Source organism: Setaria viridis, chromosome 2 (assembly GCF_005286985.2).
Source record: "Setaria viridis chromosome 2, Setaria_viridis_v4.0, whole genome shotgun sequence".
Lineage (NCBI taxonomy): Eukaryota > Viridiplantae > Streptophyta > Magnoliopsida > Poales > Poaceae > Setaria > Setaria viridis.
In genome coordinates, this window is record NC_048264.2 from 44,863,126 (window position 1) to 44,887,657 (window position 24,532).

At 46.2% G+C, this 24,532-nt stretch overlaps 6 protein-coding genes across 11 annotated transcripts; 3 read left to right on the forward strand and 3 right to left on the reverse strand.

Moving 5' to 3' along the window:
* Positions 1-8: 8 nt before the first annotated feature.
* On the forward strand, positions 9-4,956 carry LOC117845521 (developmentally-regulated G-protein 3). Its single transcript, XM_034726581.2, has 10 exons — positions 9-216; positions 1,289-1,342; positions 1,630-1,803; positions 2,193-2,264; positions 2,349-2,408; positions 3,176-3,285; positions 3,641-3,940; positions 4,043-4,234; positions 4,325-4,376; positions 4,454-4,956. Exons 1-10 carry the CDS (start codon positions 175-177, stop codon positions 4,502-4,504), a joined length of 1,107 nt encoding a protein of 368 aa, XP_034582472.1. The 5' UTR covers positions 9-174; the 3' UTR covers positions 4,505-4,956.
* A 968-nt stretch (positions 4,957-5,924) lies between these two features.
* Positions 5,925-8,831, forward strand: LOC117846451 (very-long-chain aldehyde decarbonylase GL1-9). 2 transcript variants are annotated; one of them, XM_034727613.2, is made up of 3 exons: positions 5,925-6,593; positions 7,840-8,415; positions 8,507-8,831. In XM_034727613.2, the coding sequence occupies exons 1-2, from the start codon at positions 6,354-6,356 to the stop codon at positions 8,374-8,376; spliced, it is 777 nt and encodes a 258-aa protein (XP_034583504.1). In that variant the 5' UTR covers positions 5,925-6,353; the 3' UTR covers positions 8,377-8,415; positions 8,507-8,831. The 2 variants fall into 2 exon arrangements, with proteins under 2 accessions (XP_034583504.1, XP_034583503.1); XM_034727612.2 differs by having other exon boundaries at positions 5,927-6,593; positions 7,840-8,831.
* A 1,400-nt stretch (positions 8,832-10,231) lies between these two features.
* Positions 10,232-12,262, reverse strand: LOC140221744 (uncharacterized). The gene has a single exon (XM_072291653.1). It carries the CDS (start codon positions 10,932-10,934, stop codon positions 10,449-10,451), a length of 486 nt encoding a protein of 161 aa, XP_072147754.1. The 5' UTR covers positions 10,935-12,262; the 3' UTR covers positions 10,232-10,448.
* Positions 12,263-12,278: 16 nt separating this feature from the next.
* LOC117844632 (uncharacterized) lies at positions 12,279-13,430 on the forward strand. Its single transcript, XM_034725365.2, has 2 exons — positions 12,279-12,823; positions 12,904-13,430. The coding sequence occupies exons 1-2, from the start codon at positions 12,510-12,512 to the stop codon at positions 13,103-13,105; spliced, it is 516 nt and encodes a 171-aa protein (XP_034581256.1). The 5' UTR covers positions 12,279-12,509; the 3' UTR covers positions 13,106-13,430.
* A 38-nt stretch (positions 13,431-13,468) lies between these two features.
* LOC117844631 (uncharacterized) lies at positions 13,469-16,978 on the reverse strand. Of its 4 annotated transcripts, none has more exons than XM_034725361.2 (3): positions 16,829-16,978; positions 15,749-16,167; positions 13,469-14,166 (listed from the first exon to the last, which is right to left on the reverse strand). In XM_034725361.2, the coding sequence occupies exons 1-3, from the start codon at positions 16,833-16,835 to the stop codon at positions 13,843-13,845; spliced, it is 750 nt and encodes a 249-aa protein (XP_034581252.1). In that variant the 5' UTR covers positions 16,836-16,978; the 3' UTR covers positions 13,469-13,842. The 4 variants fall into 4 exon arrangements, with proteins under 4 accessions (XP_034581252.1, XP_034581251.1, XP_034581254.1 ...); XM_034725360.2 differs by having other exon boundaries at positions 13,469-14,190; XM_034725363.2 differs by having other exon boundaries at positions 13,469-14,190; positions 15,749-16,194; positions 16,829-16,951.
* A 403-nt stretch (positions 16,979-17,381) lies between these two features.
* Positions 17,382-22,039, reverse strand: LOC117844629 (uncharacterized). 2 transcript variants are annotated; one of them, XM_034725359.2, is made up of 14 exons: positions 21,689-22,039; positions 21,199-21,245; positions 21,063-21,119; positions 20,881-20,953; positions 20,347-20,402; positions 20,065-20,244; positions 19,790-19,974; positions 19,561-19,700; positions 19,321-19,463; positions 19,055-19,242; positions 18,819-18,969; positions 18,563-18,744; positions 18,008-18,486; positions 17,382-17,884 (listed from the first exon to the last, which is right to left on the reverse strand). In XM_034725359.2, exons 1-14 carry the CDS (start codon positions 21,803-21,805, stop codon positions 17,780-17,782), a joined length of 2,103 nt encoding a protein of 700 aa, XP_034581250.1. In that variant the 5' UTR covers positions 21,806-22,039; the 3' UTR covers positions 17,382-17,779. The 2 variants fall into 2 exon arrangements, with proteins under 2 accessions (XP_034581250.1, XP_034581249.1); XM_034725358.2 differs by having other exon boundaries at positions 19,790-19,983; positions 21,689-22,038.
* Positions 22,040-24,532: the final 2,493 nt, after the last annotated feature.

Below are 24,532 nucleotides of genomic sequence, written 5' to 3' on the forward strand. Positions count from 1 at the left end.
GGCGCTCCCAAACCTAAACCCTCACCACGCTTCTCGATCCTTCTTTCCTTCCTCCATCTCCCCTCCTCTCCGACCTCCCTCCCTCCCCTTCCGCATCCGCACGAACAAAGCCGCGCGAGCGAGGAGCAGACGAACCTTCACGACTTCGAAGCCTCTCCCCTCCGAGCAGCAGCCATGGCGACCGTCATGCAGAAGATCAAGGACATCGAGGATGAGGTAACTACTGAGGAACCCCAGCTAGAGCATCGCCAGTTCGCGACGCTAGGTTCCCAGCCATCCGTCCGATGGCTGGTAGATTTGCTCTCCCTAGCGGTTACGAGGTGTGTGGTTTTAGGAGTTGTAGCTTAGGGGAAGTTTCGAATTGAAATGGTTTTGATGCGGACTGGCTGTGATTGTTGCATGGCGCTGCTTTTGCGATTCAATAGGTACTTTCACGGTTCGGGATGCGGGGAATACTAATTAGAATAACCGGGTTTTAACTTTTTCGGTTCCGATTTGAACGGTTAGATTTCACCGCGAGGAGCCTGTTTGTGTTTTGGTGCGGTGGGATTGTTCTGTTCATGTAGCTGTGTGCTTGGGATTACCTGAGCTGGTATTATTTGTGAGCACAGATGTTAACCCTAGTTCCTGGACTTGGGCCTCGATGCTGAAGTTGAGTCTAGTGAGAAGAGAACGGATGTTAACCCTAGTTCCTGGACTTCACCCTAGTTTGTGTAGCATTTTTTTTCCTGCTTTCTTAATAGGTTGAAATGCTTCCAGTCTCCTGGGATAAACGGTACTAGTTTTGATCAGAGGGATTGTTCCTTTTGCTGATGAATTTAGATCAATATGTCTGGAACTAATAAGGCTGGCCTTCAATTGGTTACATGTGGACTTATGGTGAATATTGGCAAGTGGTGGGGCTTCAACGCTAATCTACCATATATGATCTGGCTTTATTCCTTGTTGGATTGTTGGATTTGCTTGCTTTTCTATGTCTCTGATGCGAAGCTGCAGGTTTTAGGTCAACACCAATGTGTGCACTTGCAGCTTGTGTTCCATGGCGGTAATTGATGATTGCCACGTTCCTGCCTCTGTTGAATAGATACACGTGTAGTTGGTATCTCAGTTTTTGAGTAATACTTAATGTTGGGAATTGAAAATTTATTCTCATATATCTCCTGGGCTCCTGTTGCTGTGTATGAAGGACTAGGAACCGAGTTTTTAGTTTAACTGCCGATGATAACCATATTCGTTCAGTTTCTGATCTCTATACTGATGTTGCCTGCTTTTCTTTGACTATATGCAGATGGCAAGGACGCAGAAGAACAAAGCCACTGCTCACCATCTTGGCCTTTTGAAGGTGTGATTTAAACTGTCCCTTATTTTCTTTCGGAAAACTTACCTATGGTGAATATCTGTCACACACTTTATTGATCGCATGCTGTAGTTGTCCAAGTTCTAACTCCAAAAAAGCCGTGACTTTGGGCAGTTAAGCTGTTTTCTAATGTTCATGCTGCCATGTTTGCAATTAAGAACATTCCAATACATTTTATTGTCATATGATACTTATGAGACTGTCCTTTTGTTCAGCAGAATTTTTTTTTGTATGTCAACAGAGTTTGTCTTACTAGGTGTTCATTTGGCCAGGCTAAACTTGCAAAATTACGGCGGGAGTTGCTCACTCCAACATCGAAAGGTGGTGGCGGTGCAGGTGAAGGATTTGATGTCACAAAAAGTGGAGATGCACGTGTTGGTTTAGTTGGCTTTCCTTCTGTTGGGAAATCAACATTGCTGAACAAGTTGACAGGAACATTTTCTGAGGTTTGCTGCACCAGTGCCTTTTGCTTATGTCTAAGTTACTAATTAAGGTTTATCCAGATTTAGCTGCACACCTTCTGTATTAGATAAGGGAATACTCAATGCCATCCTTGCGCAATGTTTTTGTTATACTGTACAATCCTATGGATATGCTCCTAAGAATACTGCATACATGTTAGCTTTAGTAGGCACTTAGTCTGATTCTACTTTCAGGGATGCATGCAAGTTCTGGATTATCCCTGTCATTTCTGAAATTGGAGTTGTTAGAAACAAAGTCGTTTCAGACTTGCTACTCTTTTCGACCTCCCTACAGACCAATATTTCCTTAACAGAATTACTGTTAGTTTTCTGTATATTTAATGACTGCTTTTATTCTTTTTTTGTTTGAAAAGGTTGCTGCTTACGAGTTTACAACTTTAACATGTATTCCTGGAGTCATCATGTATAAAGGTGCCAAAATCCAGGTAATTGTTTTCATTCAGAAAAGGAAAATATAAGTTTTTTCTGAGCATGTTCGATCTTAAATAATGTTTGGTTGTTCATTTCAGCTTCTAGATCTTCCCGGGATCATTGAAGGTGCTAAAGATGGAAAGGGTAGAGGAAGGCAGGTAATATTTAAAGTTCCAAAAGATTCTTGACGCAAATTCTGCCTTGAAATCGACCTAATTGCAATCAACAATTTTTCTTTTACGTTGGCCAAAATATGCTTGTCAGACTTATATGGCGTATATGGGCTTAACTGAGTCGTTGCATAGTATGCAAGGATTGTTGTATCCTTACAAGTATTTCATGTGATGTTCATAAGAACAATGACCATCCACATTTTCTGGAAGTCATCTGAGCACCCACTTATTGTACAATCATATGTGGCTACAATTCTATATAAAAACCTGCACCTGCACAAGCACTGTTTAATTTGAAATTTGAATTTCACTTTCTAGTTAAGAATGCACAGCTTTACTTTGTATGGGAAACTAGCTATGCTTTCAGAAGTACCAGGGCAATTAACTAGCCATATTCTTGAAGGTACCAGAGGCTGAATGAGTTCTTTATCCTGGATATTCTGTGTTATAATTTAAATGAGCTTCTCTTGTATAAAAAATGATGAATGTTAAAGTTGTCTATTTTGCAGATTATTAATGTTGCGGCATCTGATCTTATTTACCTTTTTACGCAACTATGCTAATATGTTTCACTAAGAATTAGTTTATATGATCTTACATCCTTTTGTTTTCTCCACCAGTAGTACTCCCCCAAATAAAATAGTTGTGCCGATTGCCGAACACTATTGTCTTATAATTCCCTGTGCTATTCCCTGTTCTGTGCATTCCGGATTTGCCATTTCTCCTCAGCTCAATAGTTTCTTTGATCCCAGGTTATCAGCACGGCTAGGACATGCAATGTTATTTTGATTGTTCTTGATGCTATAAAACCAATAACCCACAAACGTCTCATTGAGAAGGAACTTGAGGGATTTGGAATTAGGTAAGTTTTCAACATGGATACTTTTGACAACTACTAAACAGCTTGGATATAGTGCTCTTGGGATGTTTTCTTGTTTTGTTTGTTTGCACTTGTATGGCATCAACTAGCCATTAGCAGCTACCTACATGCTAGATTCTGTTTTTCCCCTGGGTGTTTCACTCACATTTATTCAATTGCATCAAGGTTATAGTGCCAAAGTCTGTGTCTTTCATGTTATCATGTTCCTTTTACTATAATGCTATGTTATGATTTTGTCCCTTTGCTTTCTTGACTAATTGCAGTTGTTTTTCTTGTGCCCTATATTCTTACCCACTGAAAGAAGTTTTGAACTGTTTGTTCTTTTCATTGGTGGTAGGTTGAACAAGACACCACCCAATTTGACATTCAGAAAAAAGGACAAGGGTGGAATCAACTTTACATCAACAGTGACAAACACACACTTGGACCTTGAGACAGTAAAAGCCATCTGTAGTGAGTACAGGATCCATAATGCCGATGTCTCCCTGAGATATGATGCAACAGCAGATGATCTCATAGATGTAATTGAAGGAAGCCGCATTTACACACCTTGCATCTATGTTGTCAACAAGATTGATCAGATAACTCTCGAAGAGCTGGAAATCTTGGACAAACTTCCCCATTACTGCCCAATTAGGTGAACATATACCTGGTATCTTGCTATGTTTGGGTCTCTTGATTTTCCTCCCAACAACTAAGGCACTTCCTTCTGTGTTTTTTCCTTCTAAATTTCTTACAGTGCTCATCTTGAGTGGAATCTTGATGGACTTCTGGAGAAGGTATGGGAATACTTAGATTTGGTTAGGATATACACAAAACCGAAAGGGCTGAACCCAGATTACGAGGATCCTGTTATTGTGTCATCTAAGAAGAAAACAGTGGAAGACTTCTGCAACAGAATCCACAAGGATATGGTGAAACAATTTAAATAGTGAGTGCAGTCATATTGACTCTTTAATAAATATTTATTTACTCTGTTTCTCCCTCTTCGAACGTCAACTAATCTCACAAAACCTGGCAGTGCTCTGGTATGGGGTTCCAGCGTCAAACATAAGCCACAGAGAGTTGGCAAGGTATGCATTCAACCAGCATTATGTTGCATTGCACCAGGTTTTAGGTTCTGGTATTGATTCATAACGCATATGTGCAGGAGCATGAGCTTGAGGACGAGGATGTTGTCCAGATCATTAAGAAAATATAGGTATACGGTGGAATGACAGCTGTTCTGCAAAACTGGATGGAGCAATGAGGATTTTGAGTAGCAGCCTCATGGGAAACACCTTGAACACCGCCTTTGCTTGCTGTGATGGTTTTATGCCCTTGGTTTGCCTATACTGCCTTGAACAGAAGACAATGCAGACATGTTTTCTTTTGCCGCTGAGTCATGTAGCTGTGATGTTCTCCATTGCTGCTTGCTTGGTGCCATGTGGAGTCAGTGAGTCACAGATGTACCAACTACCAAGTGTCCTGCCGCTATCGTTGAACACATGGAGAGATGCTCTCCACATCTTTAGAGGATGATGATGATAAGATGATTCCTGTACTGCAAGTGTTCCTGCTTTGTTAGGTGTAACTTATTTAGTGTATCACAAGTGTCACAGCTTCCTTTGTACGTACATTTTCTAATGATATGGCGGTATGAGCTTATTAGTAGCGTGGATTCCGTATTATCCTTGTGGTGATGAAAGAACGTTAGGATGAGTTGGCACATTTATTATTTATTATGATTTGGTCGTAATTGCAGATTGCATGGCTGAGTCGTTTGTTGCCTGTTTGATGGCGATAGTCGTGGTGCTAGTTGCTACCAGTAAATTAGTATTATACTTGTTAATGATTTGACTCTGATCCTAATCCTGTGTAGTGTAATGGAGATTGGATATGATGTGTTGCGACGATCCAACGAAATAGAAGACTGTACGGAGCCTCGCTGTTCCCCGTTGCATGTGACGGTGTCCTGTCCTATTGGCAGTTGCGAGTTGTTAAGGTGGTCGTTGTGGGTAGGTTGCGAGACGAGCTGTACGAGCATGTTCCCCCCGAATGATTGGGTTTCGTGCGCTTCGTGTTGCCCTGCGCGTAGTAGATCTCTGTTCGGTAGCCTTGTCAGCCTGTCAGGGTAATCGGCAAGGTGATTTTAAACGGGGTGATGCTACCTTCTCTGGAAGATACGGTTCATACTCCTTCGGAACCATTTGGTCCTATTGTTTGGCCCCTGTTACCATGGGCAATTGGCTTGATATAAATGTCACCAAATGATCATGCCAAACTGGTGACAATAACAACAGTATATTGCCTCACATGTAGCATCTGGCTCATTTGGAGAATGTCATGTGTGCAATGTTAACATCAGGGTTTTATCAAAAAAAATGTTAACATCAGGGAAGTACAGGAGGAAAAGAAAGGGACACGTTTTTCCTGTCACTGCTTGACACGTCGTCATTGTCCTCCGGAGCCATGGGAACTGGGAACTGTGCACCTGAACCTAGCAATTTCTATCGGGGTCGTTGGTGAGGTCCCCTTCAAGTTCCTTACGTTCTTTAGAGAAAAAAAAAGGGTAATTATTTGTAGCAAAAAAATTCTCCTCAATAAACAAGGATGCCCACATGCAATAATTCTTCTGCCCTGGCACCTTCCCAAATCGAAAGGGACGACAGCAGGGGTGAGACGAAGCCCATAAAGGTGTCAGCTTCTCTTCTATTCCATTTGGTTTCCTCCTCATTCCCCTCTATAAAAAAAAAATCTCTTGCACATCGTCATCTGATCCTTCCTTGCAAAAGAGAAATCCTTTTTCTGCCCTCTGCTATTTCGCCATTTCTGTTCGTCCCATCAGACGAAATCCCCATCCCCCCTAACCGGGTGTGCGTCACTGAACAAGAACACGACCGATTCCTGTTCCCTAGATCTGCGTGGAGGCGGCGAGGAGCCTGAATCCGGCAAAAGGGTTCGAGGTTGGTTGGCCGGAGCGCACGAGCCCGCCGTCAAAAACCCAATCTTGCGGCCGTGCGCCGCCGCCGTCGTCCTGTGGTGACAAGGAGCAGGCAAGGTCGGCGGAGATGGTGCCGTGGGAAGGGTACGCGAGCGACGAGACGATGGGCACCTTCGCGCCCATCGTGCTCTACTGGGTGTACGCCGGCGGCTACCAGCTGATCCTGCACCGCCGGCCGCTCGAGCGGTACAGACTCCACACGCGGGCTGAGGAGGAGGAGAAGAACCTCGTCAGCCTCCCCGCCGTCGTCCGGGGCGTGCTCCTGCAGCAGCTCGTGCAGGCCATCGTCGCGATGATCCTGTTCATGGTAAGCAGATAGCCGGCTTTCTCATTGTTCATTTCCATACGTTCAGTTCAATTAGTTGTATTGCCACTGAGACGCACAAAATCAAGTTCAGAATCATTCAGTCGATGCAGATTAAGTTATCATGCTAGTCTTCGTGTTGGAAGGTTGCCAAATCGTTCTTAGTAGCTTTTGGTTTTCCACCATTTACGTTTGCAATTTAAGAAATGAACAAATATAGGTGCCACCATGCTGCCATTATTGTCTGAATACAGTGGTTAATCATTGACAAGTCAAAAACAATTGGAAACATTTGGAATGTAGGGTCACTTCTTTTGCCCTTTTCACGATGACTCTTAGCCTCTTAGGTAGTTTAGGCTGGACAGAACTGAACAAAGGGAATGTTGCAAGCTAGGGGCTTGGACATGTTGAAGTCAATCATCCACAATTAGTATATACATCATTGTAGACTCATAGCTGTATAGGCAGTCTGCTTGCTTTAGCATTTTGTACATCCAAAATTCATATGGCAAATATGTTATGTTTACTACTATCCTTCGACCATGGTAGATGAGTCTATTTCCTTCTTTGTTTCCCTTCACTTCTGGCCTTTGCTTTTATGCTTCTACATTTGTATTTTATATTTATTCACTGGCTACTTGTTAGCCTATCCACATAAATAAACTCTTTGAATATTTTAACTATTTTTGTTTAGAGGACTGCCCTGCCTTTGATTTTATAAACCCCTGATGCAAAATGTGTGGAACTGGTAGAGTACTTTTCTATTTCTGTAGAACTTTCTCAACCATGGTGCTTGAACTGACTCTGTTTGATCTGTAAATATTCACATACACTTTGTCCACCCAAAGTCCCAACCCCCATTCGCACCACAAAAAATAATATAAGATTAAGCAAAACTACCAACTATTCCATAAGCATAATAGCTTATAAGTCAATAGACTGTTGAACATTGGCTCCTTCATAGGCCCGTAGCATTGTTAAAGGGCCGTTGCATGTTTGTTTGTGGATGTTACAGCTTTCTTTGTTTGGTGTGGAAATTGGCTTCCCACCCGTGTAGCCTACCTGTTTATTTGTATGCATTGGTTTTGCAAACCTCATGCAATTCCTGCATTTCGCTTGTAGCTGAGGATGGTGATGGTGAAATTAGGTTTAGATTATTGTTTTTCCCTCCCAGGATGATGATGAGTTTCAAATTAAACATGAACTTGCGTTTGACCACTCTAACCCAATTCTACATGATTATTTGCAGGTCACTTCGGATAGCTCAGTAACTGTAGTTCAGCCACCTATCGTCGTTCAGATCTTTCAGTTTTTAATCGCAATGCTCGTGATGGATTCATGGCAATATTTTGTGCATCGCTACATGCACCAAAACAAGTTCCTCTACCGGCACATCCACTCTCAGCATCATCGTCTCATTGTTCCATATGCAATTGGGGCTCTCTACAACCATCCATTGGAGGGGCTACTTTTGGACACCTTAGGTGGTGCCATCTCCTTCTTGGTATCTGGTATGACACCAAGAACGGCCGTGTTCTTCTTCTGTTTTGCTGTCCTCAAGACAGTCGACGATCACTGTGGACTTTGGTTGCCCTACAACATCTTCCAGAACTTGTTTCAAAATAATACCGCCTATCATGACATCCACCATCAGCTCCAAGGAACAAAATACAATTACTCCCAGCCCTTCTTCTCAATCTGGGACAGAATACTCGGGACCCACATGCCGTACAACTTAGTGAGCAGGAAGGAAGGTGGGTTCGAAGCAAGACCGTCGCGAGACTAGCTTGAGCTCAATGCAAGTGTACAGATCTCCGGTGAAAGAGTAAGATATAATGTTGGGCCTCCCTTTCACATGATTATTAGAAGCTCACAGGGGCCCCATCTAACTTCTAAGATGATGAAATGGCAAACAGTACCAGCGCTTCTTTCGGCATCTTGGTCCAATCCATATGTTGCTTGGGTAATGGGAAGAGACTGAAGCTTGCATCACATGTTATTCGCCTGCAGTTCTTCTAGTTGGAGGGTCCACTTCAAAGTTCAAAGCTGGGAATGCGTGTGACACTGTGTGGTTTGTATGCATGGTTTTAGCTGTCATGGTTCCCTTTTATTTTTCTTTTTGTGCAGAGCTTCTATTACATTGATGTGCAGATAGTGTATTTGAAAAATCACACTTCTGTATGTACCCAATTATTCGTGTAATTTAATCTCTGGGCATGACGGGTCTGACTTCTGTACTCATATATCCTCCCCTCCTTTTCTCGCCTCCTGATGGTTTGTAGGCTGCCTGAAATCACGCCGGCTTGTTTAGGCTTGCAAGATGCTACATTATCCCTCATTCGGCAAACAATTTTCGCAATGGGTATTGTTTGGCATGCTTCCAACTGAGAATGATTGCAGCCTAATTTCTCTTGTACCTTAGGGACCCATTGCCATCAACACTAGAACCTGAATAGGAGATGAGCGACTGCTCTTCGAATGCTGGGAAATCCTGAAAGGGAGATGTCGAGTGCTCTTTGCATGATGGGAAAACTTGGCTTCGTGGATCGGAGACTGGGCCGTGCAAGTCTCACCTGCCGTTCGTTCAGTTCGGTGGGCAAGCAGCAGCAAGCACCCACGAGGCAGCCCGTTGTCGCGAATGGATCGAGCCGGCTGGTGGTGGAAAATGCCGTCGCGCGGCGGGGTTTTTTGTTGGGTTCGGTGCGCAGCCGCGCGACTTGGTTTTCCTAGGTGTTTGCGCGCGCCGGGGCCGAACCAACCGAGGATCCGCCGTGGGCTACTAGTGCCTAGCCTAGATGATGTTGTTTTCGGAGGACTAGCCGCGCGGTGCGGGGATCGGAGGAAGCCACTCGACTAGAGGTGCTCGAAATCGCCAACGGTGCGCGGTGCCGTGGGTGTTTCGTGGCGCTCCTGGCCTTGCTCGGCCGGCACCGTACCGGCCTGCTGCCCATTGCCCCGCTGGCGGATCGAGCTGTGGCTACGATGCAAGTGTTACTGTTGGCCTGTTGCGATTTTACAAGGACGGCGACTGGTGCCATTCGCTTGTGAAAACGCGTTAGTTCAAAAAGATGGAGGCAGGTGTCGAATTAATGAAGCTCTTCCATGCATAAACACGGATGGTCTGCCAAACTGGAGGAGATCGATCGAGTTGAATGAACAGTAGTGATCCCCGTGGGTGGCTCGTGCGCCGTGGCCTTGCATGTCCCCGCGCGGCGGGTTGTTGGCACGTCTGGTGTCGCTGTCACCGGACGGCTCACCGGCGAGCTGTTCCCGGGAAGGAATCCATATCGTGCAGATGCCGTGCTTATCCGCTTCCATCTCACAGTAAACAAACGCACATCATCATCAGTTCATCATCGTCGCCTGGATCAGTGGAAGCTTTGAAGCAACCACGCTTTTACGAGTCAAGACAGCGCCAGCGCAGCAGCTTCTTCATTTGCACGACGAGACTTGACGGAATCACTGATAGGATAGGCCCTAAGCTCGTTTTCTTTTTCTTTTTAACCAACCGCCACGAGACTCTGCCAATTTCATAAGCAGAGGAGAGTGTACAGTCCACTAATTAAGGGCTAGGCCTAGAGCTCAGTAAGCTGACAAAGAAAAACTCCCAAAAATCTTAAATGGAGAAACGAGTGTTAATCTGAGTTTAAAGCTACTAGTAATCTGTGTTTAATGTAGCAGTAGTAACAATATTTCACTTGAAGCAGAGTTCTATAGTTCATAAATTATTCCCCTTATTACTACTGCTACTGCCATCTTACACTACCATATACTCCATACTGTATATAGATTGTGATATGCACATGATCAAGCTAAACGACGCGGATCCGGAGAAATAATTAGCTTAAGCATTGGAATTCAGAACCCGCCGTTGTCGTCGTCGTCGTCGTCGTCCTGCGAGTAGAACTCCACGATCTCCGACAGGTCATCAGCGGCCGCGGAGTCATCTTCACCGCCCACCCCCTCTTTGCCGCTGGCGCCGGCCTTGGTCGCGAGCCACAGCAGGTGCTCGAACAGCAGTGCGTCCACGGCCACCGCGACCCCGCCGCCGGGCGCCCGCCTCCCCGCGGCCGCCAGCAGCCGGCGCACCGGCCCGGCCTCCAGCACGGCGGGTTCGACGTGGAACACGCTCTTCGCCCGCTCCCTCGTCGTCCCGACCTCCACCCTCACCGCGGCTGCAGCGCCCTCGAGCGCCAGCGCGGAGTCGAGGCGGCGGTAGCCCCCCGACGCGCGGTGGTGGGAGCGGGTGAGGAACGCGTAGCAGCCGGCGGCCGAGGGCCGCGGCGACGGGGCCTCCTCGTCCGCGGCCGCCGCGCCGCCCTGATGATGCCGGTGGTGCGGCATGGCCGTGGCGGGGGTTCCTTCTTCCGCCGCGCGCGCCGAGCTGTGCCGGCGCCGGGAAGAGGCAAGAGAGATGCGTGCGCGCGAGGCGTTTGGCGTTTGCACTTTGCAGTGTCGTAGTGTGCTGTGTTGGGGTGCTTTTCTTTTCTTGGGCCGGCGCGAGCCATTTATGCCGGGGAGGGAGGGTTGTGGGTTTGGAACTAACGGTCGGCTGGTGTGGGAGCCGGGTTTCCTGTCCGGTTGGATTCGGATCGCCGGAGGTGCCGTACTGCCGTCTGCGTTGGTTGCATGGATTTTCCTTTGCCTACACTAAGGCATCAACTTTTGATTCGGGTTTATCTGATAGAAGGACTCTTAAAATTAGAACCAAGAAAAAGATAAACACCGGAAAACGATGGATTATAAACCAACATTTCCATTACTTGGACTATAAAGCAACAGGAAGAGGCTGACACCGTCTTTGGGGGGGTCTGCATGGCTTCTGCCCTGATGGAGCAACGAGAGCTCCGAGCTGCTGCTCGTCTGTTGCAGAAATTAAGTTTTTGTATCCGTAGAACCTTTGCCGAAACAATTTGGGGGCGTCCTGTATCTGTAATGTGCTGAGAACTCTGACCTTGAGTCCTGTTGCAATGCATACGGACGGGGGCGTTCATGCCCTGGAATTCTAAAAAAAAAAATGCTCAGCATTCTAGATGGTGGCTGGTAGGCCTAATCAATCGCACTGATAATTCAGTATTCCAATCTCCGGCCGGCACGGCACTACGAGCACACACCTTCCACCCTTGTCCTTTTAGAGATATCCAAGCTAGCCTACTATCATTTTTACAAAAACCGGGTCAGCTTTGTGATTAGCGTCCAATAGAGCAGAGACATGGAATCGTCGCCGAAGCCTGTCGGAACGATGGGACGACGATTCCCTGTCAAATGTCCAAACAGCAGGAGGCCAGGAGTCAACACGTTTGGTGAACGAATTGCCCGCTCGCGATCAACCCAGCGATCGGTCGAGACCTCCAGGTGACGGCCGTCCGTGCGTTGGTTTCACCGTGTCCGTGTACTTGCGAGAGAAGCAGATCGTGGCCAGGTAGGTCAGGTCTCGTGGTCCGATTGCGCTTCGCGACCGGCGATCTTGGCTCAAACCATCTGCGTGGAGCCTGTTGCCTTCAGCGTGCGTCCTGCACGTACTCGGCCTAGTCCGGCGATGTACGCCATCTGTAGCGTGCGATCAACTCTTATCTGCCATGTCTCGTGAACACTGAAACATTTTACAGTATGTTAGCTGCATGCGTGGAAGCATACGAGGAAATCGAGAGATTGAAGAAGAAACACGGGCTAACACAAGGGCCACATTGTGTGTGGGCCATCGGTTGGTTGGTCGGCTCTTTTTTCTTTAACCAAGCAGCAGCCTACGTGGCGTGACACGTACGCTCGCTCCAGCGGCGGGGGCGCATCGGCCCAACACGTGTCGCCGGACGTGTCGGCCCGCACGAAGAAAGCTCCCGGCAAATTCCATGGGGGGCGCCGGCCGGACATCCAGCGTTCTCCCCCCAATCACCACCAGCTGCGATCGAGTCCGCAACAATGCGCGGCGGCAAGAACAGGCGCGCGGCGAGAGACGGCGCCGCCGCCGACGCGGACGACGCCGCGCGGCCCGCGGCGAGCTGCATGGCCGCCACCATCGTAGCCGTCGTCGTCCTCCTCGTCGTGGCGTCGGCACTCCTGTACCTGCTGTCGCCGCCGGGGGCGCCGGGCGGCGGCGGTGGCGGGGAGGGGAAGGGCGCGCCTCGTGAGCCGGTGGAGCTGGCGATCGGCATCGCCGGCCACGAGCACTGGCTCGACGCGCTCCGCGCCTGGGCGAAGCTGGCGTGCTTCAAGCTCCGCCCGGCCGAGCCGCGGTAGGTTTTACTGCTGCTTCTTTTACCTTTAGATTGCGAGATGTAGGCGTATTCTTCTCATGGCGTTTTCTGTGGCGAAGGTACGACGTGCTGCGGAGCCCGGCGTCGGTGAAGATGGCGGCCAAGGAAAGCCTGGAGATGGGCAAGGAGACGGTGAGGCACTCGGCGGAGTCGGCGGCCAGGGCAACCGAGGAGGCCCTGGAGAGGACCACGGAGAAGGTCAAGAGGAAGGTCTCGCTCTCCCCCTCGCCGTCAGCGCGCCGCCGTGATGGAGACCTCTGAACAAAACTTTTTTGTTTCTTCCTTCAGAAAGCTTTGGGTTCTGTACTGACCATGTACTCTGTAGCGTGTAAATGTGTCAAGAACGTACACTGTACCACGTCTTGCAAGCTTTGCGACGTGTAATCTTTTCCCTGTACCATGTCGCCATGTCGGTATGAGATGTTAACCTGCTGCGATGTAGAACGATGCTTGCAAATTCAGTCAGCCAGTCATCTGGTTGGCCAGGATGCAGAAATATGCAGACGAAAATTCAGCCAGCCAGTCATCCGGTAGGCGTATAGGATGCAGAAATGCGGATGAAAATTCAGCCAGCCAGTCATTGGTTTCGCATACAAGACGCAGAAATATGCAGACGAAATGTCATGAAGGAAATTGCCACTGTACCATGGAATACTTCCTGGAGCTGAGATACCAAGTTTGCAAGGCACAAAGTTTACATCAGCCGATCAACGAGAGGAAAATGGCTGCAGACTCATCTACCAATTCATACCAGGATTCACCTCCAAGCAACGACAAGCAAAACGGGTCAATTGCCGACCTACTCAAGTATAGCATAATTTAAATTTCCTCGCTCAAAGAGAAGAGAGATTCTCCCCTAAGGAAAAACTAGAAATAACCATCCAGACTGCAGACAAATTACTGCTACATACTCAGGCCTATGAACACGAGAGGTACACAGAATATACACGGCCAAGAGACTCCATTCACTTTCCATATCGAGGATGATGGCCTTGTGCTCATTCAGGGCAGATGTCCCTGAAAATGGGCAGCCTGCGGTGACCACGGTGGTGACTGTAGAGAGCTTCAGCTACTTCCTCCTCAGTTGGCTCTGCAGGTTCAGCTAACGCCTGGGCTTCAGGTTTCGGCGTCGAAAACTCTGCGTTGGTTGCCGGGATGACACCATCTTCTGGTGATCGGAGGTCGGCAGGCAGCTTGATGGAGTTGGAGGAGGGGCCTCGAGCTGCTGCAGTAGGATGATCAGCAGTTGCCTGATGCGGAGAAATGAAAGGAATGCCGTCGTCGAATTCCTGGAAACCTGGCGCAGCAGCAAGCCTGCCAGCCTGTGCAACATGAGGCAGCTCCATCTGTCAGCGTAAAACACAGCAAGAGAATTGGATTAAAAGAATGGTGTTAGTTCACACATTTTTTGCCTGTGGTTCTATTGATTCACAGTGATGCTGGATAAACAAGCTACCCTGCATGAGGTTTGTTATATGGAGGCTTAGCTACATCTAATGTTGCAAAAGAAATAGCTTTATTCTGCACTGCATCAAAAGACCTGAATATCTAATAATACGCCACAACAAATGTCTACAGTTTATCTACCAAGAATGAGTGGAAGGAAATGAGAACACACAAAAAATGTACTGAAGCTTAAAACATTACACATTTTTATCTGGTTGGCAAGAACAACTAGTAATGGATTGGAACCTCATCCAAATCTAGTACTTTTACAAGAGAGAAACAACAAGATTTTTTCCCCTTACAGCAAGAATGACAAGCAATTATGCACTGAACATAAATAACAAGAACAATCCAAACCTAACTTTAAGAGCACAGACATTATAATAAAAATCCAATTCCACAGTGATGCATCTCTAGATCTGTAGTTATCTCTATCAGTAAACAGTGGTGAACTAAGAACTGGTAGTCTTGTCACAAAAACCGAGAAACGTCTGCAGTTCAAGAAGGAAATGAGAAAAGAACTAGTGCTGAAACTAGAGAACTTTGAATATTTCCATATTTCAATAAGAACATTGCAGTGCAATGTCTATTCTACCAGTCATGTGTATTTGTAACATCAGGATTTTTTTCTCTCATCAGGCTAGCAAGAACCTCATCCAAAACACTGATGAACCTCATCAAGATTTATAAGAGACAACAGCATGATATTTTTCATTCCAGGAAGAATGACAAGCAATTAAGCACTGAAGCTAAATAACTAGAACAAAGTCAAAGCTTTCCAAAGAGTGCAGACTTAGTACAGGATTTCATTTTTTACAGTGATGCATCTCTATAATCTGTAGCTATCACTAAAAGTAAACCGTAATGAACTAGTTAGCGCCTAAGACGAAAGCATTACCAGTTCTAGGGATCTAGAAATAAGATGAACCGAAGGAAGAACTTATACAAACCTAAAAGGCCTAAAAGATAAGAACTTAATGACAAGCAGATTTAGTATAACATTTTGCATTGGAAACATATGTGCACCGATGCCAAGTAAAAATGTGGGCTACATGTAGAGTAACATACACGGAGAATAGAATCACAGATCACTATTGATACATAAATATGATGGCATGAATTAATCGGTTTGTTGCATTAAATCACAATCAGCAATCCTTAGTACAACAAGGCCTACATAATGCCTATTTGCATTTAGTTTTTCCGCAAACATGAGTTTTCCCTAAAAACAGATTAGGCAATTCCACAACACTGTCCAGCAGACTTTCATATTGTTTGAGATCAAAAGCAGAAAGCATTGAATCATGCATCCATGGCATTAACTAAACTAGCGGTCCAACCATCACAGCAAATCAGAAGCCATTAGTACTTGATGACCCCATCAGCTAGGCATCTCTAACTATGACAAACCGGACCCGACATGTCAGTGAAACTAGATCTGGAGAGCAGCACAATTACCTCACGCTTGGAGCCGTAGCGGCCACCACCAGCCGCCCAAACCCCATCATCCGCCGCCGGGTACGCCGTCCTCATCTGCGGCGGCGGCGGCGGCGGCGGCGGCGCCGACTGCGGGGAGTAGAGGAGGACGCGGCTGTCGAGGTCCGCGGACGCCGCGAAGCAGGCGCGGCGGTAGCGGAGGAGCGAGGCGTCGAACCCGAGGTCCAGCCCGCCCGAGGACGAGGAGGAGTACCCGGACACGCCGCCATCCCCAGCGGCGACGGCGTCGAAGGCCGGCGTGAGGTAGGTCCTCAGCGACGGTGAAGAGAGGCGGCGCTGCCGCCGCCGCGCCGCCGACTCGCCCGCCCACCTGCTGCCGGGGGTCGCGGGCACGTAATCGAAGTCCATCGCGGCGAGCCCGTAGCTCTCACCCGGAGGACCTGCGCAGTGGATCGAGGGTTAACGCCCTGCGGGGGCGAGATTTGGGAAAGTGAGGAATTCACGGATAGGGGATTCGAAATTTGAACCGGTTATTAGGGCTCCTCTTGGGGGCACTCTGGATCGAAAAAATCTACACCTTTGCGTCTCGAGAAGGCGCACGCGGCCAACGAGGCGGCGGTTGCGGAGTCACGATGAATCCGCGGCGTGCGTTAGCAAGAGCGAATTGGTTTTGCGTGGTTTGGGGGATTGGGGAAATCAAATAAAATTCTTAAATTTTGAAAAAAAAACAGTTTGGAGAAACGAATGACGAAACCGCTGCCAGCCGGATCACAGAACACAATGGGGCACGAACTAGCAGTTCGTCATGTCCAAAACCTACTGCACGAACAGGCAGATCAAGATCTAAAATTAAAAAAAAAATCAAACGAGTCGGGAAAAAGAATCAGGAACAGATCAAATGCCAGAGCAATCTGGATCTCTCAGACACCAAAAATTCGAATGGGGATAACTTTTCCCCCCGAGAAAACCTCGGTAAGAGCGCATTGATTGGACTAGCTCTTGAAGATTTAGCATATAAATAAACAAATAAAAAAAAGCACAGATAGTCCAAACTTCAAACGATGAGAGAGATTGAGACGGTGATATGAGGCTGATGCTCACCTTGCATTGTCGGAAGCTTCTAGAAGCCTCCCTCAGTGCTTTCCCCTGCTCTCGCCCGCAAGGTCAAGCAGCCATTGGTGGCGGCTGCTAGTTCGCTTCGGCCGGGCGGGAAGTGAAGACGAAGTGAGGAGGATACAAAGGAAAGGGAGGCGGGCCAGGTCAAGTACACGTGCCTCTGTTCCTCTCCTCCTAGGATTCCGTTTAATTGGGCTTGGCAGGTAATGGGCCTGCACATAGGTTACATGGGCTAGGGGCATAGCACTCCAAATCGTAGGGATATATGACCGGAATCATTCCTCGTTTTTGGCTTTTTGCAGTTCATCTTGTGATTTTCCCATTCAAGAGCCGCTCTAAAGAAATTTCCCTTCAAGAAGATACCAGGATTTTCACTATGGAGGTCAGTTTGGCAGATTGCAACTTTTACTATGTCAGTCAGTTTGGCAGATTGCATGATGTAGTCTTTGTTGACAAAGCACAGGACAAGATGCACATATCTGGAGGCCTGGGAAATACAGGATGTATTCCATTCTAAAAATGGACAAGAGAATACAGGTACCCAACCACAGGAATCATAGGAATCATACACTGTATTCAGGTTCAATCTAACAAGCCCAACAAAAGAAACCCATTACATCACACTACACACCAATCTGATATACCTCGCAACAGGAGGAACTAAGAGTTAATTACACAAAGAATATTACTTATTCTATATTTTGAATACAAGCTGTAACCACTTACACCACCACCACCCTTTTAATTCCTGTATGCTAATGCAACCACACCAATGCATCATTATATACACATCAAACAAAGCAAACTATGAGACCCTTGAGGTAGGCACACTTCATGCAAAATAGGAGTATAAGACAGCCAATTTTTGTATGTTGTGGAGCATAGCAGGCTTTGTATTCCTGGCCCTTTGGCCCTGAAAACAGGAGAAGCTTCATTTCAAAGGCTATTGAGAAGAGCCCTTTTGCAAGATGGCTGCTGAGAAGTTTCTGGCCTTGACCCTGGTGAGGTCAGCTCTATTACAGACAGCAGAAAATTCCTCTCCTGAAAAGATTGAGAAATATAAATGTGAGCAGCTTTTGCAACGTATTTGTTATTTATACTTCATCTATGATAATCTTCCCAAATATGAATCTCAAGCACAGGTCATAGCAAGCAAAAGCTTACACTAGCAGTGAATTTTGGAGTAGGCATGTCATCAGCGTAGTCGGCGTACGGTTGGAATGTTGCAACTGTATGAGCAGGGGAAGTGAATTCCATAGATGGAAGCTTACTATCTTTCGCAACCACAGTACTTCTTGGGGATGCAAATGTTTCTGCACCAGCTTTAGTTCGGAGAACTGTGTGAGCAGGGGAAGTGAATTCCATAGATGGAAGCTTACTATCTTTCGCAACCACAGGAATTCTTGGGGATGCAAATGTTTCTGCACCTGCTTTAGCTCGGAGAACTGTGTGAGAAGGGGAGGTAAATTCAACACATTGGAGTCTGCTATCTTCAACAACCTCGTTAGGCTTCTCTGGTGCTGGTGTTTCTCCACATTCCTTAGTTTGAAAATTTGCTAGAACAGGAGAGGTAGATTCTATGCATTGAAGTCTGCTTTCTTCGGCAACCTCGCTCAAATTTGTAGATGCTGCTTTTTCTTCACCTATTTTAGACTCAAGATTTTCAATGATGTAGATGAAACAGAATCTGCCTAAGTTATGATGGACAGAGTAGATTACCTGGGCAAGGTTCCATACTTCCAGAAAGCACATTTCTGCAAAGACTGCTATCTTCTTTGCAACTATCTGCTGGGCAAGCTTCCATCAATTCATCAGGGGCCACGCCTGGTGTTAGTTCCATTGTAGCTTGTGAATGACCATAAGACTGGTTATCGTGCGCATCAATCTGCCCATTCTGTTCCCTGTTCATTGGAATGATGATACATAAGCATCTGAACTATTTGACCAAAAGGATGAGAAATTGCCCATCATTTACCTTATGTTCTGTTCATCTTCCTCTGTATTCTCATACGGGTCTATGATAAAATCATCAAAATCTGTTAGACCAGGAGATGTAGATTCCACTCGTTGAAGCCTGCTATCTTCGGCAACCTCGCTCAAATTTTCAGAGGCTGGTATTTTTGCATCTGTTTTAGCCTCGAGAATTTCAGATAATCCGTTCTTGATAATGCAACAAAAGCTAATTGAATTATGATCGATAGTGTAGGTTACCTGGGCAAGCTTCCGTACTTCGAGAAAGCATGTTTGTACAAAGATTACTAACTTCTTTGCAGTTATCTACTGTGTGATCTTCCATCATTTCATCAGGGACCATATTTGATGTTACTTCCATGCTAGCTTGTGAAGGACCGGTACAGTGCTCATTCTCCACATCGGTTTGTCTTTGTCCATTCTGCTCCCTGTGCATTGGAATAATGATGGGTCAACAACTGAAGCAATATATTTGAGAAAAAGATGAGCCTTTATTCAACATTTACCTTATCTTCTGTTCATCTTCCTCCTTACTCTCATAGGGATCTACAATTAAATCATCAAGCTCCTCTAAGAGTGAAGCTATTCCAGACTCACTATTTTCTGACATTCCATTGTCGTCTTTTTTCACTAAATGATGTTGCAGTTGCTGAAAAAGCCAGGTATTGAACAGTTACTTAACAATAAAGTGCTAAGAACATTAATCCGAGAACTTCACAATAGCAAGTTGGTGTAGCCCCCCATACCTGCCATGCTTCATCCATGCTTTGGCTTGTATCATCAGTTTTAATTTTTGTTGCAAGGGAGCAAAGCAAATCAGCTTGCTGCAATAAAATAGCAACTTTTGGATCATCCTTGTTCATGAAATTACCCTCCTGTTTCACACCTGAAATTATTCGCGCAGAAGTGATTCAATCACTGACACAGGACATACAAGCAAAACCAAATGTTCAGAATCAAGGATGATAGACTTACAATGCTGTTCTGGACCAAGTAATGGTTTTGTGGTTGTGGTAACAAGATTGTGGGATTTCACTGTATTCACATTTTGTTGATTATTTGAAGATAAGGTAGCAAGAGGTTGCCGGGCATCTTGATGTGTGCCCTTTTCCTGTCCAAATAATCTCATATTTGGTACAATGTTCTCCTTCAAATCAGAACTGCAAGACCTAGTACCAAAATCAAATAAAAAAGTGTAAAAACATGCAGCCATTATACATAACAACAAGTTCTGCTGGTATTTTTTATACCTCATCTGCTTCATGGGTGCTGAGGAGCTCGCTGCACCAGGCGTCACACACCCTGTTTGTGTGAGAACCCTCTTCGCATTTGTGTTGGAACATGGTGTACCATTTTCTTGGAATGGCTCGTCATCCTTGGCCCTCCTTTTGCACAAAGTAGAAAACCTATTCTTCACTGCATTATCAGTTCTGTTGTAGGTAAAAACAGAAAACACGTATCAGTTCACATGTATGATTGTTTATCTTTGTTTTCACCTTGCAAGAAAAGGTAATTTAGTAAGGAAAACCCACCTTCCTGATACAACCTTAGCAATTTCGGTCCACCTGTTGCCAAGAAGTTTTTGAGCCTGTATAACAGTAACCAGCAGATAAGAATACACCATTCGATAGCAAGAACAAACAGTTACAAAGACAATGGAAAAACAGTGTGTACAGGAGGTTTCTAATTTCCACATGCCACCAAAGCAAATTTATCATAATATAAGTAGAAAAAACTAAATGATTGGAGATGATACTACACAGTCATGATATAATATTACATAATCTATTAAACAGCATGTCAGCCATGTGTCTTGGTAAGGTACAATACAAACACATTGATAACTTAAAATCATGCTACTGATATAGGCTCCAATCAGCAAAAGTGCTAAATTTCACGGTCATATTTCTATTTCAACAGTAGAAAGTCGCTAATGAAGTAACCGACAGGTAAGGCTAGCATCTAAATTCTATGTAAAATCATAAGCAAGGCAATTTCTAGACTCAAGTAAATTCACTGCCAGATGTAGCAATTAAGTCGCTGCTATTAAAACATCAAGATCTCACCTCACACAATAGCATGTCCTCTTCTCGGGACCACCCGCCTTTCTTGCACTCTGAGTTCAAATAATTGTACCATCTGCAGCAACAACCAAGCAAAAATGGAATAAAAAAACATGCAAACTATGTTAGGAACCTGATAATTCTAACCAATGTTTACTCCTCCATCAGAACAAAAAGGTGTGCACCTTCTCCTGCACTGTCTGGCCGTCTTGTCCTTGAATTGCGCCGCTATAATTGTCCAGCTACCCAAATAGAAGAAAAACCCAATGAGGAAAACAACGAGGCAGCTACGATGCGATGAGTTGAGCAAAGAATGCATACTTATCGGTGCCATGAAGCGCGATTTGAGCACGAAGCACGCTATCCTCCTACAGGAAAAAAAGTTGCAAGCATCAGAATGAATTCAATCCCAGAAGAGAAATCACAAACCCACTCCATGGCAGCATAAAAAGCACCGGAAGAGAACAAATGCTTAAAATTCCAAAAAAAAATTACCAGGCAATAGAAAGTTCAGTAGGAATCACACTGAAGGAAACCTACTGGTGGCCAAGGAGACGGAAAATTCCTTCAACAGTCAACATTAGGTACGGAATCCAGTAGCCAAAGAGCAAAATCCCGTTCTGTACGAATTACTAAAAGCCACCTTATTCCCTCGAATAAAAGGAAGCCCAGTAATTACTTCGTACATGGGTCCAACTCCGAACCCGAGGCACCAAAATTGAGGAGAGGAAAGGCACGCGCACAAAATTCTGCGAATTGCGAAGCACACAAACACGCGTACGGACGAACAGGAGCGCTCTCACAGACACACCTCGGTGCTCCAACTGACGATGTGGCGGTCCTTCTTGGCGGCGGCCCCCGGTGCGGCGTCCGGCACGGCCGCCGCGGCGGCGCCGGAGGAGGAGCTCAGATCGGGCCCGGTCGCCATGGCTCGAGATCCCGCATGTTCCGCCCGAGGGCCCCCGGCGACGTGCGACGGCGACCGGCGAGACCCGCCGGCCGGAGCGGCGCGGTCCGGTGGCCGGCTAGGGTTTGGGGTTTGGGCGCCAATGGAGGAATTTTTGAACTTGGGGTCCGGAGGAAGCAGCCAAGGGAGGAGAAGAAGCGGAAGGGAAGGAGGGTGACGGCTGGGCTGACGACGGGCGTGGATGGGTGAGGGGAATTTTTTTGCAGTGGGGTGGGGTTTTTAAAGGTGGGCGGTGGCGTGCGTGAAAGGGAAAGTCCTGTTGGGAACTGTCAACTGATGCAACTAGTAGTGTGTTTTGAAAGGAAAAAAAAATGATGCAACTGCTCCCACGGTAGAACGGAACGGAACGGACTGCCTGGCCTTTGGACTTTGGAGTTGGACGGCTGCCGAGTGGTGAGAGACTGACACTTATGCCTCGTCGCTGGAACACGTGCATCAAAGTACGATGAGAAAAAGTTTTGCTCTAGCAGATTTGGAGCTTATTTCAAATTGGTGGTTATTGTAGAGGTTTAGGTCTTGTTTAGTTGCCAAAAATTGAAGTGCCAAAATTACTATGCCAGGACTGTAGCACACTGTAGCGTTTCGTTTGTATTTGTGAATTATTATCCAAACATTGATTAATTAGGCTCAAAAGATTCGTTTCGCAAAGTACAACAAAACTGTGCAATTAGTTTTTTATTTCATCTACATTTAGTACTCCATGCATGTACCGTAAGTTTGATATGATGGGGAATCCAAAATTGGGATTTGGGGTGAACTAAACAAGGGCTTAGATTCTAACCTCTTTATAAACAGTCTTGCAAGGACGTTGGTGTTTTAGTATTCAAACGAGAAAAAAAGCAGTCTTGCAAGGACGTAGGTGTTTTAGTATTCAAACGAGAAAAAAAAAAAAGAAGAAGAAGAAAACATGCTACGAGTATATCCTCATGTTCACGCAACTAGAGGTGGTAACGGTTACCATTTTCATTCCGACAGGAACCACATGGACGCAGATTCAATGCAGTATCGCATATATATATCCTTATCCTACACATAAATATATAAGAATTACTTTTTAGTGAAACCCACGTGTTAAACTGTAGTTATTGTACGTTATTCATGCACGAATCATCATCCGTCCGTACCATAAATTTCCTTATTCTACTTCAAACAATACCTTTTTTAGAGGAACTTACGTGTTAGCAAACGTTACTACAAATACGCAACACGTGTAATACTGCATGGGATCCTACTTTTTAAAATTATTGACATAACAGAGTTTTCCGTACACGTATATTTCTCATGTTTCCTCTTTATCTTTCACTCACTCGATGAATTGGGTTCACATGAGTTGCTTCATGCCGATGGTGAGAGAGGAGAGTTCATGTGTGACTCGTTTTATGGTGCCACGCTCCTCCTACGTTTTATCTACTGTTTGAAGGGTACTGAGAGGCTATACCCCAAGCATACGACTCTTGTGAGAATGATTCATCTTCGTGCACCGAAAAGGGTACCGTAGCCGCCTTCTTTCAAATTTTGAAATTTGAGTTTCAGCCTTTTGTTTGCATTTCCATTTAATTAGCATTCACCTTCAGGCTTCAGTTTACTCCGTGACAGTGCAGTTTTACAGTGTACGGCGGCTAAGTATGCGGCTAATCCAAGTCCAAGTATACCAAATTTGGCCCGAAGAGAAAAGTCCGGCACTGGCACACTGCAGCAGAGGGTGCCGGTTGCTCAGTCAATTAGTCAAATCACTTGAATCAGGCGGCAGATTAGTTTATTGCTTTCGTCGAGTACTCTGAAGTCTGACAGATGGGCGAGTAGCCAGACAGAAACTAGGTACGATGGGGATCCTCTACGTCACAGGACACTGCGTCCCGCTAGGTACACCCGTACAAGTATACTCTGTAGCTACTAGGAATAGAATTTAAAAACATTAAAAGTGACACGTTGGCGTGAGATGCCTCTCAACTGCTGAACTGCCGTATCCATCCATCCGGCCCGGCTGTCCCAGCAACTTCTACGCCATGGTTTGAAAAACACGGCCGGTAATTTGAACGGCTGAAAAGAGGATTTGGGAGTTTGAAAGCCGAGCATTTGGAGTCGGGTAACCTAACTAGTGGTAAGTGGTTAGTGAAAGTCATCGTTTGTGCACGGTATGCGTGGGTGATCACGACGCCCCGGCCATTCGCTCGGTTCCAAGCAGCTCATTTTCAAAAGGGGCCGCAACGGCTAATCCAGAAACTCCGGCCACCGTCACTGTCAGTGCCAGGATGCAGTGGCTCCAGAGCACTACTGTGAGTGACTGACCATTGCTTAACGAACTGCTCCATATCTTGTGAACGCAAAATGATCAAGTTACCATCACTGTCAGTGGCAGGATCCATTTGTTGTTGATCTCGCTGTTCAAAAATTTCTCAGGAAAAAGCCGCAAACGAGCTGCAGCAGGAACGGGGCAAGGCACGTCGAACGGAAGTAGCGTTAGCGTCAGCTGTCAGCTTGGCGAAAAGCCAGGTGCCGTCACTGATGCGATTGCAAAGCGGCTTTCTTTGGATAGGGGAGGACCGCAGCGCAGGACGGTATCCTATTCCCGTCCCACACACTGGGGTGCATGTGCGCTCGGTGCGTGCGTTGCGTTGGCCCTTTTGGGGTGAATAGTCTGAAGTCTGAACTGTGTCCTCTGCGCTTTTCTCTTCAGGCTTCAGCCTT